Source organism: Glycine max, chromosome 17 (genome assembly GCF_000004515.6).
Source record: "Glycine max cultivar Williams 82 chromosome 17, Glycine_max_v4.0, whole genome shotgun sequence".
Lineage (NCBI taxonomy): Eukaryota > Viridiplantae > Streptophyta > Magnoliopsida > Fabales > Fabaceae > Glycine > Glycine max.
In genome coordinates this window covers 13079416-13095960 of record NC_038253.2, presented here as the reverse complement: position 1 = coordinate 13095960, position 16545 = coordinate 13079416, and the positions used below count along the sequence as shown (strand labels likewise).

The window sequence follows — 16545 nt, the reverse complement described above, 5'->3', positions numbered from 1 at the left end:
AATATGACATGATAATTATATGTAGTCTGATTTTCATCTCCTTGGAATTTTATATACTTATTTCCCTGTTTATTATAATATGGAAGACTACTGTATAATTTAATTAATTAGTAGCTTGATGTTATTTTATATATGTTCGTATTTGCTTCTTTTTTTTCTTCTGTTTGAAGATTTATTTAATCAACTAGCTAGCTTTTATATTAACACTTGCGCAAGCTGCAACATGTTTAAAGAAGCTTGTTGTGGTTAGACATGAAGCAGTAACTCATCGCAAGTCACAACTCCATAACCAGCTACCTCTCCCCATCTCCTTTATTTCTGTGCCTTTTTTATGGTTTTTCTGTTTTTAAATGTATTTATATATTTACCACCTTGTTAAGACAAGTACCCTTTCGCTTGTTTCACAAGGCTGCGAATAAATTTATAATTAGTGTTTGTGTTTGGTTTACATATGTCAGTATGTGTGTGAGTGAAATGTATGCATATAAAACTAGGGATTCAGTAATAAATAAAAGGCTGCCATGTACGGTGTTAATTTTGTAAGCTTTCCGTGCATGTATATCAACTATATATACATCAAAAAGAAAGTAAAATTTTGAAAAAAGAAAAGCTTAAATTAATGCTTACCTTCGTATTATTTGTACTTGCCATGGATAGTAGTCAAGTCATGAATATGTATGTTTTTATGACATTCCTATGCTTCTCCATCTTCTTTTTTCCCTTTTCCTGGCTATATATGTATATTCGGTAAAATTGGTGGTAACCTTCATTAATCAATTTTAGTTTTTTTTAGTTAAATGTTAGTAGTTAATATGTCATGTTAGTACTGGAAGCATTTGAATTCCTCCTTCCAATTACCAAATCACTTTACGATTCTCATTAACAAACTTCATTACGTAATAGGCTCTATTTTCTGATCATTAGATTGCCTGAATAATTGGAACATTGAAAAAGATTTGATTAAATCCACTTATGAATTGGAAGTCCAGTTTTGGGAACTGCTAGCTACTACTAATCTTTAGGTAAAATGTATGATCTGGTTAACAGGTTAAGATTAAAAAAAGAGATCATGCGTTCATCACTGCCTCTTCTGGGGGAATTTAGTAATTTACACTTCAACCTGAAATTAATTTGGTTAATCTATTTTGCATAACGGTAATTAAATATATGTGCTTCAATGGATATAGAATCAGTTACACTGGCTAGTTGACAAGCACATTATTATGTTTTACAGATTTTGATTAAAAGCTGAGCCCCTATTTAGGCCTAAATGACTTGCATGTTCCAAAGTCATATATGACCTCGATCATTTTTAATTACTTGGGGCTAATTAGAGTTGTGACATAATTATATATATTTATAATTTAGAGTCAAACGTGGAGCAAATGCTAAACAAGTGTAGGTTCGATTATAGGGCGCTTAGGTTTCCGGCGCGGACTAGATTTAAATATTACAAAAAACGTAATGTCACTGCTGGCTTTTAATTATTCTCCACTTAATATGTTTTTATTTTATTTTATGCAAAGTACCTTGCGTTTCTGACGATGTGCTGACCTTAATTTCACTTTTACTCAGTAGTGAAGAAGCGTGCTGCTATGCTTTTGATCAAAAAGTTCAAAACAATTTGTATGGCGCTTCATTGCCCTCCAAGAATTGCATTTGATTCTATAAAGCACTAATTAGCTTCAAGAATATTATACGTCTACGCCCACAAAAATCCGTATATATATATATATATATATACACATATATATATATATATATATATATATATATATATATATATATATATATATACACATATACACGCGCGCACTACTGAATGTTGTAATGTACTATAATAGCTTTTAGTATTAATTATAAGCAGCAATATCTCACTTTTGCACCTCTATATATATGTCTGTGGAGTCTGCACTCAGGATATATATATGCCATCTTATTAGTTTGTATTTGGCCATTTGTTATATGATGAGTTCCGTGCCAACGATTTCGTAATTAGTTCTTGGAATTCCGCAATGAGCTTGTACGTGGTGATAGGCATATATCTGCTTTGTTATCTACTATAAATTATCCTCGATTAATCTTCTTTCTGCAACTTCAACATTTTTAACTTGTAATTTTATGTGCATAAGTTATTGGATGATGATATGATAAACTCCTTTTAACTTTCATAGTTTGAACCATAAGTACCTCGAACAAGTAGAGTTTTATGCCATGTGAAGTTATGGACTTATGGTCTCTTTAAGAATGGAGTTATCTTTAAGAATGACCCCTTTGATATAGGTTTGTTGAATTTATAAAGATTAGATTTTACTTTTCGAGATATTTTTGGGTGGGCACAAATCTAATATTTCACCCTTACACATAATCCATAAAAATTTGACAAGTAATAAAAAAATATTTATCATTTATTAGAATTAATATGATTTTTTAAACAAGCAAAATTATATAATCCGTTTCCTTGAATAACGATTTGATCCTATAAAGATATATTAAATATTTATATAATAGAGAATTTTCAATTTTTTTTGTTATTTTTTGTTTATAACTAGATCATTTTTTTTTATAAATATACTTTATATGTAATTTTTTTATGTTATTATTATTAATATATTTATATCTATTTTTAAATATATATACTTTTTTAAAAGTAAAATCAAAGGAGTCCGACCTATCTATTTCTCTTTTGAACTATTTTTAACTAAAACTCTTGATTTTTTAGGTGGTAACGTGACCCACCCATTTCTCTTATGCAACTTTTTGTTTAGTTTTTTATTTCTTGAATATATTTTAAATATATTATGTAAAGTATCTTATGTATAATATATCAAATATATTTTTAAATCTATTTACATATACATTTTAAAATACATATAAAATGATTATTCTAGGTTTCTTTTACTGCATTCTAGGTTTATTTTTAACAAGTTAGATTATGAAATTTTTAAAGTTTGTTTAATTAAAAAATCAAAGTTTAAAATCATAAATATATTAAATTTTAATAAGCTTATAATAATAATAATAATATATTTATAAGATTTCTCATTTAGTTAGATACTTATTTGATTTCACATAAATAAGAGATAACAAGAGAAATTGAATTTTTTTATTATATAAATATTTAATATATCTTCTTATGATCAAATTGTTATTTAGAGAAACAAATTATATTATTTTTTATTAAAATAAATTAGATGAATACTGATAAATAATAAATATTTTTTCTTTATATTTTATTACTTTTTAATTTTTTTATTGGTTATGTGTAAGGAATGTGTTAAGTTTGTGTTCATCCAACAATATCTCTTACTTTTCAGCTAATTGTGATCAATATATAGTGCTTTCTGTTTAGCTTATAAAAAAAATAAGTTTTTATAATTTTTGTTGGTGTATATATCTTATAGTTTTTATAAAGTTAAGATGTTACAAGTGATATATTTAATTATGAACTTTGATCTAGTATTTCTTGGACTTTATAAATAAAATTTTTATTTATGAAAAAAAAAAGTATAGCAATATTTTTTATCATTAAAGTATAGCAATATTAACAAATATCAATTGCATTCTACAGAATTATTAAAATGCATAGTAAACATTGAAAGCAATCATGTAAAAGTTATTGGGTCCATACTAAATATAATATGTACATGAATTGTGGGTACGTAGTGATGATATATAAATTAGAATTCGACCTTAATTACACTTTTTCATTTTTTTTTTCATGATATATTATTTGAAATTTTGAATTTTAAGTTTTTTTTAAAAATCAATTAAGTCTCTGTATTTTTAAAAACAAAATCAATTCCCTTATCAATTTTATTCTATATAAAATTCTCAAATTTTATTTTTCTATTTAAAATCTTCACATACATACTAAATTGTTTTAAAGATTATTTTACTCCAAAGTAATCGATCACAACCTAAAATTTAATAATAAAAAAAATCTCAAACCTTATCTTCTTTAAATCCTAATTCAAGTATTTTTCTTAGAGTAAATTTCACTCCTTAGATTTCATGAAATTACACATTTTTTTTTTTTTTTTTACCCTTAAACTAACCCTTCAATTGTTTGAAAAATATTAGACTGACACTCCTTACACATTATATTCTCTTTAATTGTTTAAAAAAGATTACACTATATTTTCTTATAAGAAAGTTGTCTTAAATGTTAAAAAAGTAAAAATATGTGTAATTTTACAAAATTTCATGGTATTAGTATAATTTACTAATTGTTTTACTTTTAATTTTTTAAAATTAGAATTACAGTATCACTTAATTAAATTCATCACAACTCTCAAAACACTTTGATAGAAACTAATAATTTGAGAATTTTAGATAAAAATATCGACAAAAGAGCTAAATTTGCTTGACGTTAACAGAAATAATCCTATAATTTAATTATCTAGTGATGTTGTTCATGACATTTGTTTGTTATAAAAGAAATTATACAACTGTATATCGTTCAATCATATATCCGCTTACGTACTAACCCTAAATTAAATGTACAACAATTCATATAATAATCTATATAATATTAATTTTTGTGTTTATTTCTCTCCATGATTATGACATATAATAAATAATGTGTAAAAAGAGATAAACACAAAAAGTATTGTACAAACTGTTGTACAATTGTTATAGAAATAGCATTTCTTCAAATTAAATGACCTGCGAAATTGATAAGGTATATTTAATTCTTTTGTAATTTTAATTACAATACTACTAATCATGGTAATATTGGCAATGGTGAAAAAATAGTTGCCTGTCATAGAGAAAATAATAATTGAAATTTCATGATGTATAAAAAAGAGAATAAGAATTTGGAAAAGATCGAGAGTCTTATTTTTCTAGCGGAAAGGAGGGTTCATACCATTAGATTGGTATGGGAAGCATGTGTGGAGAATTTAAGTCGTGAAGGTTATTTTGAGGTGTTTTGAATTGATATCAAGGTCGAAAATTGTAAGAGTAAATGTTTATGATTCCTTTATGTATGATTCAGCTTTAGAATATATTGATCAACTGCTAAGTTGGTTCAATTCTTTTTCGATTTATTGGCATTTCAAATTTCCAATAGGTGGTAGTAATCATAAGTTTGTTTTTGTCGATTAAAAAAAAATCATAAGCTTGTTATTGGTTCGTTGTATCTCAGGCTCTCCTCTCGGAGAAATAGGTATTTATTTTGTCTCTGGAGGCAAAGTAACGTTAATTATAACTTGGCGTTGAATAATATCAATATTTATCATTTAACTTTTCTTATAATGCCAAAAAAAAGTTCTTAAAAAGAATCATTTAGATTCAAATGACTTTTCTTTAGGGCAAACACTGAGGAGGGAAAAAGATCTCCTAAGTGGGATGATATATGTGTGCAACCCAAAGTACAAAGAGAGTTTAATTTGGGAGGTGTGTAACCCTAACTGGAGAAGGGGAGAGTTAGAGGATAATTAAGAAGCCTCTTTGGAGAAAATTTTGGAAGCTAGAATGATGATTCCATATAGTGTCCTATTTTTTATTTTTTTAAACCTCCAATACTCATGCAGTGCATGTCCTAAAAATTTGAATGGAAGTTCCTTTAGAAAAAAATAAACTAACATAATCTCAGCAATTGTTTTGGATGATGTTTAGATACGATATATGAGGGTGAAACAACTTTTCCCTAAGCTGTTTCCAACAGGCAACAGTTATAAATTAAGTGTAAAAGACAAGCACAATTAAGAAGGGGTGGAATTATATTTTTTACAGCTAAAACCCAGTAATATTTTATGTTGGGATATTTTATGTTGAGATCTGGCAATTTTTGCCGCCCATTGGTTTTATCTAACTCAACAAGTTTGTCTCCATGGAACATACCGGTGGTCTAAATCCAAATCAAAAATAAAAAATAAAAAATGTTATGCCTGCCGATAATGCAATTCATGAGAATATTTAAGATGCCCCAAGACTAAGGTTGTATAAACTATAGCTATTACCTTCTAAAATTGATATGGGTGTCTGGACTTTTCATATATAAGCACAAAAGCACAAACCGAGCATGTCTGTAACATCTAAGCCCGATATACATTTGATACCCAAAGGCCCAAACCCTGATGATAAAGGCCACTGGGTCTAAACCTAGAAGGGGAGTTCGAGCCCTATTTTCCTTCCACTCCTCCAAGGCTCCAACCCCTAACCCCCTCCTATATGTAATAAAACTTGAATGAATCTTTATTTTAATATCTACAATCATAGAATGTTTTTAATTTAGTTTTAGAAATTATTAAAAAAATTAAATAATCTCTTAATTTATGATTGTTAATCTATGTAACTAAGTTAGTCTCTTGTCATACTACAAAAAAAATAAAAGCATTACTGACAAAAATTTCATTATTATTGACAATTTTTACTATTAATATTAGTGTCACCAATATTTCAATGAGGAATTTTAAAAAATTACATGTATTTTTTGTCATTATTGTTAATTTTTTTAGATATTATATTAAATATCACCCTTAATTAACTAACGACGTCAAAAATGTTAATGTCTAACATTTATGTTGACTCATATGTGACATCTTGAGAAATCATTACTTTAAAAAAAAATGATGACATCTTGAGAAATCATTACTTTAAGAGAAAAATGGTTATATATTGAGGGTATTAAAAGTTTTACATATTTATTCATTATGTATGATAAATTTATTAATTTTTAAAATAATTCAAAAAATTATTTGTGATTTGATAATAGTGTAAGACTATTTTATTATCACCGTATAAACATTAAACTCTTATTTTAATCTCTAAAATAATACATATAATCCATATTATTAAAATTTTAAAGTAGTTCATGAAATTAAACGTTGTTGTGTAAGTTAACTCAACTATCACCTTGTTAAACAGGAAAGGATTCAAGACCGACATATATTTAGTACGTGTGTTGTGTTCCACGTTTAATATACAGTTTTTTTAATCATTAAACACATGTCGTGGAATTGTTTAAGCTTAAATAATAATTCCGGGTTTGAGCCCTGATATTAAATAATTAAAGAGAAAATTTTGCATGTAATTTTATCCGACTCAAATAAAATCATTTCTAATAGAGAATAGAGAATTCATGTTTGTCTAGAAGGAAAAAAATACATTTTCAAATTTTTTTCACGTCAAATTTTAACTAAAAACAAAACTACAGTTTATTGCTTTCATCTTGCTGTTAGTACTTATAAGCCAAGAAATTATTTACTCTCCGATCACTCATCTGTGTAGCATACTGGCATGTCGCATTTGCAATGAGCTTTATGAAACTCAGTAAATAATTGAATTTTACAAGAGGTAGCCAATTATTTAATCTACAATATTGCTCATACTTTACGCTATAATATACTCTATAGACTGTACAAAAGTCCATATATAAGACCATAACATACTTCTTCGGTTACTAATTATAAAATATATATCATCTCAACGTTAAGAAAACTAATTATTACATCAAATATGTTAATTATTTATATTTTTATTCAAAAATTATTTTTTATTCTCTCAATATTTATTTATTTATTTTTATTAAAGTTTGGAGAAAGAATAATTAAGTAAGGATATATAATAAAAAAATCTTATAAAAAAACATAAATAATTTTTTTAAAGTATTATAATTAGAGATGAAAGAAACACCATATTAGCTAACTCCGATTGCCATAGGCACGTTTTAAAGTTTCTAGGTTTCAATTAATAATCCACCGTACTGTGTATAGACAAGGATTACAGATTTACAGGGTAGAAAACTAGCTAGGAAGAACATTTATATCAACGCCGGGGAATTAACTTCTTGATTTTCATAACATGATTTTATTACGCGCGTGATTCTGTGCTCAAATTGTTTGTTAAGTGATTGTAAGAGAAAATAGTTTTTAGTTAAAAGATATACCACTTAAACAAGCAACATATTGTTGGTAGAGTGAAACTCACTTCCTTGCGCAATGTCATAAATTCGAGTTGTTTGGAAAATGTAATTAAAAATAAAGATATCATTGAATGTGACTAAATAATTTTACAACACAAATGAGTCATTAGTAAAATACTTCCTTCTTTTTTAAATATAAATTGTTTAAAGTTGCTGTAGATATATTAAGAAAAATAATTATTTATTAAATTTCATAAAAAAATATGAATGATTTTCTTAATATCGATAGTTAATTAGAAATATCTTTAACACTTCATTTTTTAAAAAAGAGATTTGATTGATGAGATTTTGTATAATACTTATAAGATCAATGAGATTTAAATATTTCTTCTTATAACTTATTTGATCCCATAAGTGAGACTACCATCCCATAACATGTTGTTACCAAAAGTAAAACTCTTTATTTCTTCAAGAGAATCTCCTAATTGTTTCGGAGCAACTAGAAAGAGATTTTTTTAACTAGAAAGAATTTAGTTCAGATATAAGATACTTATCCTGAAGTTTTCGCAACTCGATCATGTATGATGGAATCATCAAAGATTTTATTTTTTCAAACTCTGTATGTAACTCACTATAGACTCGAGAAACAAAGAGAAGATGTGTACGAACGAGATATCCAACAACAAGAAGAAGGAAAAGAATTGAATAGAAGAATTCTTAAACATTTAGCGATCTCAGATATGTCAATATTAATAGTAACTCATTATTTTGATGAATAATTTCTTGAAATAGAAGAAGATTATGTAATATATCTGATTCCATATCTCACTTATCAAATTCCATTGTCGAAGACACAATGGAATGTGACGAATTCACCATAATATATGTGATCCATGCATAATATCATGAAAAATGGATACAAATTTTTTGCTACTTAGTATTGACAATAGGTTTGAAAAAGTATCTAAAAATATGAAATTTAGATATTTGTACCCTATCAATGTAAGGAACCATGGTATATATGTTTGGAATAGATTCCATTTTGAGAGAATTGAAAAAACACTATCTTGTTGAAAGGTTTTATACATCAGTCCTTTCTCAAGGCATTTTTTTAGCAAAAAATTATGATTTATTTTGTATTCAAAATATACAACAATAATAAATAGAGAAAAAAAAACTGAATATGCATTTTTGAAATAACAAAATTTTTCTTTAATAGTGTGAAGACTCCATGTATATTCACACTAAGATTGACTTAAATTTGTCAACAGTTTTGACAAAGCGGAACAAAAAAAACTTAAAATATTGGGGCTCTGAGAGAATAAAAAGAATAGTGATAAGTGTGTATTTCAATAGGCAGTCTACGGCCAGCACGCATAGAAAACCCCTTTTCGTGATAAACTGAAAAAACTCACGGTATATCCTCTATTGTTTCTATCTAATAGTTATTTAAAATTTTAAACCAATATTTTTTTGTTTATAATTATGTGCTAACTATTAGTATATTTAAATTTAAAAACAAATTTTTTCTATCTATCAGCTATTAACATATTTAAATTTAAAACAAGATCCTTTTTTGTTTCTATTTGCTAGCTATTAGTATATTTAAATTTAAAAACAAAATCTCTTTTTGTTTCTATCTACAAGCGATTAGCATATTTAATTTTAAAACATTTTGTTTCTACGTGTTAGCTATTAGCTTTGACAAAGTCCAAAACTTGACTTGTGCTTTCGATTTCCAAACGTAAACGTGAAGTCCTTCATATTTCACACATGAAATGATCACCGAGCGTCCATTTTTGTTTTGCACTAAAACATTTCAATTATGTTTATATTATTTATAATTTCAGTGCTAATAAAAATATAATAATATTTCACTTAAAAAATTAATTAATCATTTGATCATAATAAATTCTCTAATTTAATACATTAATCCAATTAATATATTAATTAAGACAGACGTTAATAATACTCTTCGACAATAAGAAAAATAATGTAACATTGTCTTCCATTATTAATTCTAGAGTATGATATTTATATCAAACTCAAATAAGTTAATAAATTTATTCAGTGAATGACTTAAAAAAACTCATTTCTTTATTTATTTAATTATTTTGGTCAATGTCTTAATCTTATTATAAAGCTCAAAACTCATTACTTGGATTCCATCTTGATTAGTCATTAACTTTATAAATATTTAGTTATATCCAATGTTTATTCAACTAATGCTCTAAAGCATTAGATATCCGAAATTAAAATGCAACAAACGTGTTAATTACTATGACAATCTTAGATCAAAGAAAATTTTACACTTCTTCAGAAATTTCTATTGACAGTTTAAGATAATATTATCTATTAGAAAATCTCAATTAAGTGAGTTCAATGATCACATCTCTATGCGCATCATCTATATATGTAAATTAATAAATAAGATATATTAATATTCATCCAATGAACATTATCACATATACATTGAGCTATCTCGATTATGAATGTCTTATTCATAATAATTCTATGATCAAGAACAACTTTAAATTAAAATTACAAGAGACTTGTTTCTCATTTAGTCATTTTCATAATCTCTATTATGATAACAAATCTTTAATTTTAATTAAGGATCTTATCAAGTTAACTTTTTTTATCAAACAATATAAAAAATGATAAAAAAAAACAATAATACTTTATTATTAGAATTATAATTGATTACATGATGTATTAGATCTTAGGCATACACAATTATTCTCAACAAATATACTCTTTCATCTCTACTTAAATAGTATTCTTATTCATTTACTCTCACTACACAGAATTCTCATTAATAATAATAAATTTATATACAAATTTGATGGATTAAGATACTTAACTCTATTGTATCTGTTGCCACTTGTGAAAAAATAAGTGATTTTTGGAATTAATTAATGATATAAATGCATGAATAAATACTAGTGACTTAAGAAAAATAATTTATAATAATTAGAAAGACAGTTGTATTAATGTATGAAATATTGATATTGAGAGTAATTTTAGGGAAAAAAATATTAATGTAGTATTAATTTTATAAAAATGACTTATATTGTAGAACAAATTTTATTCTCTACTCTATAACACAAACTTTGAACAAAGATGTCCCCAGCACTGCTTTGAACAGGTCAATACTAATTAATGATGAGAGAATCTATAATCAATATTTAGTGATTAGTCCTTAGTTAGTTCATTGGTTGCTGGTAGGGATGGAAACAAACAAGTTCTTCTAAATTATCGGAGCGATGAAAATTATGAAGCATATGGCAAGTTAATATTAAAAAAGAAAACCGAAGAAAAAATCATACTTACGACGGAAACAGAAAGTAACATAGTACAAAGATAGGGATGAAATGAAAATGCTTGTCATTACAAAGAAAGAATAACCATCTTATATACTACGTGCTATATTGGTCTGTACTCTGTATTAATAGAAATAATACAAGAATTTAAGGAACTAGAACCCTACTCTTAACAATGAAACTGAAATTAGTAAAACATGGTATATATATAGTTTGCTATGTTAAATTACGACTCATCAAACTTACAATGTTATGATGATCATATATCCTGAGCGTAGAAGTCAATAATCTCCTTCAAATTAAGCTCGAACAAAGAAGAACAATCATTGTGCATGAGCCACAACATGTGCTCGAACAAAATGGCATCCACATCGACAAAGACCACCTTACTAGGTTGATGGAGATTATTATGATGATGATCCTTGTTGTTGTCCTCTTGATCCTCCTCCAGCTGCTTCCTCATGGACGTGTCCATCAAAACCCGAAAAGGGTTCTCTTGTAATATGAAAGGGTCCACCAGGAACACCCTATTCTCTTTTCCGACCACCACGGTCACAGGGCTGTCACATTCTTTGTCCTTCGTTAGGGGCCTGTACCCCATGGAGCGTCTTCGGATCAATGATAATGGCATGACCAAGCAATTCATAGAAAGAGCAAGTATAGATTATGTGATATTGATAAGAATTGAAGTGAAGGAGTGAGATTGAAGATCAAAATATGTTTCTGGGATGGTGTGGAACTTTAAGACTAACATTTATATGTGTGTATGTGGTGGTTGAAGCTAGGAAGGGGCCATAGTAGAAATTGTCCAAACGTTGACCTAGCACTAGTCACTATAGAGGGAGCCAAGTTTTTTTTTTTTTTGACCCGGATTTACTATCATCAAGTGTGGATATATATATATAAAGGTTAAGAGAATTAGTAAATAAACATTTGGCCATAAAAACAAAACTCTCATAAAGTGTTTTTTTGTCTAAATTAAAATATTTTTTATTAAAAATAAATCTGATTGAATTAGATAAAATTATTTATTATGTGTGATAAAATTCTTTATTTAAGTATTTATTATTATTATATATTCTGTACTTAACACACATTAGTTATCCAATTATCCAATTGCTTGATGGCTGATGAAGTGTTCTATTATTGAAGGATTTTGATTTTCTTAAAAAATCAGAACGATTTTACACCGTGAATAGATCAAAATTAATTTGTTCCCTGGAAATTAAAGTAATGATGGTGTCACTTTAATTTGGTAAGGGAAGCGCATGGTTGAGTGGCGCGTGGTTTATTTTATTGATTGTAAAACGTCATACGTCAGCGTCTGGTCTGCTAACGCAGCAAGTGGTTGAGGTGTGACTTTGTTTGGGGCAGTGGCGCGTGTTTTTTGCGACTTAGTCCATACGCTCGACTGCAACACGCAAGTTGCAACGTCTCATTCACAACACAACAAACATCATGCTTTTAAATAAATAATAAATAATGGATGTAAAAAAGCCACTTCATAAATCACATCTGACAACCAAATTCACCTTTCAAAATTCCAAATACAATTTATCATCTGCCAGTAAATTTTAAATTAATACCTTAAAGAGAGCAATATTATGACTTTTGAATTGAAAGTTATAATATTTTTTTATTCAAGTCGTAAAAAAATTTATAACTTTTTTTAATACAACTTTAAAATTATAAGAATTTTTTTTACGATTTTAAAGTTTTTTTTATTGAAGTTGTAATGAATTTAGGATTTTAATATTTTTTGCAGGTATATTTCTTTTAAAAAATTAACTATTTTTTTAATTTAATTATTTAATAAAAAATGTGTTTTATTTTTTAGTTTCATTTAATATTTTCTATATTTTTATATGGTTTTATTTAATATATTTTTTATATCTGATATATTCTATATTTTTTATATGGTTTTATTTAATATTTTTTAATTTTTGGTATATTATTTTATTTAATATATTTTCTATGTTTAACTTTTTCTATATCTTTTTTATATAATTTTATTTAATATTTTTTATTTTTTTATTGTTTTAAAAAAATAATGCAAAAGACTTAAATTTAAATAAAAAAATTAAAATGTACTACATGTTCGTTTAACAAAAATATTAATAGTGGGATGATGTCCCACAACGAATTTTTTTGGATACGCGTCGAAGTTTTTCATTTTGTTGCGCTATATTTGTTGGTAGTTGTTGTTATTTTGTTCTATGACCTCTTCTTTCTCTTGTTTAGGATGACCAAATTGTTTGTTGTTGTTGAGAAATATTATCACCACCATGATTGTCATCATCATCATTATTGTTTATATTATTGTTATCATCATCTTCCTCCTCATTCTCATGACTCATGCCATGCATTTGAATAGGTAATGATGGATAATAATAAGAGCTTGATGGTGGTGGATTGTATGCGGATGGTAGAGTATTGATAGTGGCACCAAATCTTTATGAGAGTCCTTCATAAACATTTGAGATAAAAGGAACTTGAAATGAGTAATGAGTATTGAGGGATATATGATGAGAACTCTGATATTTGAAAACTTTGCTCACATCCTTGAGGCATATATCTAGAGAAGACCCATTAATTGATAAATAGATTGTGTATGTGCTTCTTACAATTTAAATTGTAATGACTTTGTTGACCCTGCATACAAGTTGGAAGACATTTACAAAGTTTATCAGCATCATTTTCATTCGCTTGGAAGCGAAGATAAATGATCTCAATATTTGGGTCTATATTCTATGTCTAATCCTTCGAAGCCATGAAACACGACAAGAATACCAACTACTACTCGTATACATAATGAGATGGACAAACCAAATTCCAAATAAGTCTAAGAAAATGCTCGTTATGTGAAATTGAAGAACATAATAAATCGTATTAACTATCCATATAAGTAAGATGATGACTAATAATGTTTCTATTTTTTAATTTTATGCTTATGATTAATTTGTATTGTTCATTTTATATTAATGTATTATGTTGTTTTTATTTTAACAACTACTTTTATTATTAAATTATTTTTTTGTTGTTAATATTAAAATAATTTATAAAATAAAACTAATTAATACTATTGTATTAAATTATTAATTTATTCAATGATAAATATAAAAATTAATTAAAAAATTTGCAAAAAATTAATATTATTTGATACAAAATTATTAATTTACTTAATCATAATTGTAAAAATTAATTAATTTTTTTTAAAAAAACTAATATTGTTTCATAAATTATAAGTTAATATTATTTGTTAATATTAGTAATAAAATATTTTAATATTTTTGTTAAGTAAATATGTAATACATTTTAATATTTTATTTTAAATTGAAGTCTTTTGCATTGTTTTTTAGTTTACAAAACAAATAATAATCTATAATATTAGTAAAAAATAAAGAAAATATATTAAATAAAACAATATAAAAATATAGAAAATATAAAAATGTATAGAAAATATTAAATAAAACTAAAAGATAAAGCATACATTTATTTATTAAATAATTAAAATAAAAAAATTACAATTTTTTTAAAAAAAACATACATGCAAAAAAGTTGAAGTCATAAATTCATTTATGAATTTAATAAAAAAAATTATGTTTTACGACTTTAAAGTCGTTAAAAAAAATTATTACGACTTTAAAGTTGTATTAAAAAAATTGAAGTCGTAAAATTGTTTATGACTTCAATATAAAAAAAAAAAGTGATAACACCTATTATAACTTTAACTTTCAGTTTAGAAGTTATCACATCCCTTACAAGTTATCACATCCCTTACAACTTATCCCCTTCCGATTATTAATTTAAAATTTACCCCCAAATGATAAATTAAAAAAAATTGCCCCTATTTGGTCGTTTGGCCGTGGCAGCTAATTTTTGTTGGATATTGACATCATTACTCCCATTTTATACCTCTCTTTAAGGTTCAGCTTAGATTAATTAAAGTCCCTTTAAAACGAGACGGAGAAACTTGTAATGAAAATATGTATGCATTGTTACATTTAACGTGTTTAAAAGAAGCCTAAAGCATTTAATTTGATGCTTTCTTGTTTTGATAAAAATGAGGATTGAGTATAATAACTGCTTAAGATGGGATAGAATTGTTCATGCTTAAAGAGATGGAGAAGAATTGTTCTTCATTTAAAGTGCAAGTATTTATGGGACAATGGAACGTGCATGATTGAAATTTTATAATGAATGAATATGCTGCTCAGATGATAGGAACATTAATGAATGCATGAGGAATCAAATCTGTGGTAAACTCGGAATTAAATAAATAATGGATCTTGTTGACTAAGGACACAGGTAAAGGAATTGAAAGATGAAAGATTTTATTAGAAATTATATTAGAGCATATATTTAAAAACTATAGGAGAATGTATTTGTACGCATCCAAATAAAAACATTTACTTTTTTTACTGATTAGCATTTGTCATAAACAATAAAGCACGATGCATGGAGGAAAGCACATTCTGATTCTGCTATATGCTACTGCGGAGTGCAGACAGCAATCTTCAAAATGACAGAATTCGGATAATTGGCACCGTATCTTTGGCTATCATCACTAGAAATGTTACGATTATAATTAAAAGGAGAAGGAAAAAAAAACTAATAATCAACTGAAGAACTTTAACCTTAAGATAGACTGTTCTAAAGTCAGTCTCAAAAATGCAGTTAGCATTTTAGAATTGACCTCTAGCCACTACTTTGAACAGGCATCATGCTAAATACGCAGTTTCTGCACTGTTAATCCGAAATCACACCTTCACTGATGAGATTGGCCAGCCCATAGTGGATGATGGTACATGGGCATATTATGAACGGGCTGGCTAGCATTATTATAGAGTCCATGTCCAGGCCCTGGCCCCCTACAAAATGGACTATGATCCTGTTCCTCAGAGGATTCAGTTGAAGGCCCTTGAGAGGTAGGACTATTTGGGGTCATGGGTGCACCAAAGGTTAGCATTTGGGGTGGTGGTGCAGAAGAAGACCCAGATTTCAGGGCACTCGAGCTCGACTTTTTCGCAAACGCAATAAAGCTACCCACAATGACCTATCAATGATTGAAAAAATAGTAACAAAAATAAAGCATCAAAGTTTCAACAATCCTATTATGCATAAAAGCCCCAATAGTATGCTCAAGATATTATATACACAATCAAAATCAACAATCGACATAAATTCTATACTATTTGAAAGAAATACCTGTACAGTTGATGCTGCAGTTAGCGTTCCAGCGACTCCACCACCCAAAACACGTCCATCAGACCCTGCAAGAGTTACATTCAAAGTGCATGTTCTGCTACGATCACCGTTATTTTCAGATTGCTGCAAAGAACCTGATAAAGA

General features: G+C 27.0%; 1 protein-coding gene and 1 pseudogene across 2 annotated transcripts in view; both read right to left on the bottom strand.

Annotated features, from left to right (window-relative positions):
* Positions 1-11218: 11218 nt before the first annotated feature.
* On the bottom strand, positions 11219-11958 carry LOC102660238 (uncharacterized). The gene has a single exon (XM_006600831.3). The coding sequence runs from the start codon at positions 11837-11839 to the stop codon at positions 11453-11455; it is 387 nt and encodes a 128-aa protein (XP_006600894.1). The 5' UTR covers positions 11840-11958; the 3' UTR covers positions 11219-11452.
* A 3635-nt stretch (positions 11959-15593) lies between these two features.
* LOC100801802 (AT-hook motif nuclear-localized protein 13-like) overlaps positions 15594-16545 on the bottom strand; it is a 6338-nt pseudogene continuing 5386 nt past the window's right edge. Inside the window, exons 4-5 of the transcript XR_001385898.3 lie at positions 16402-16545; positions 15594-16249 (exon numbers count right to left, since the gene is read on the bottom strand). The product of XR_001385898.3 is annotated as an AT-hook motif nuclear-localized protein 13-like (transcript). The remainder of the gene's footprint in view (positions 16250-16401) is intronic.

Coding starts and splice junctions, on each gene's coding strand:
- LOC102660238 (XM_006600831.3), bottom strand. CDS start 11,839: ATGAATTGCTTGGTCATGCCATTATCATTGATCCGAAGACGCTCCATG.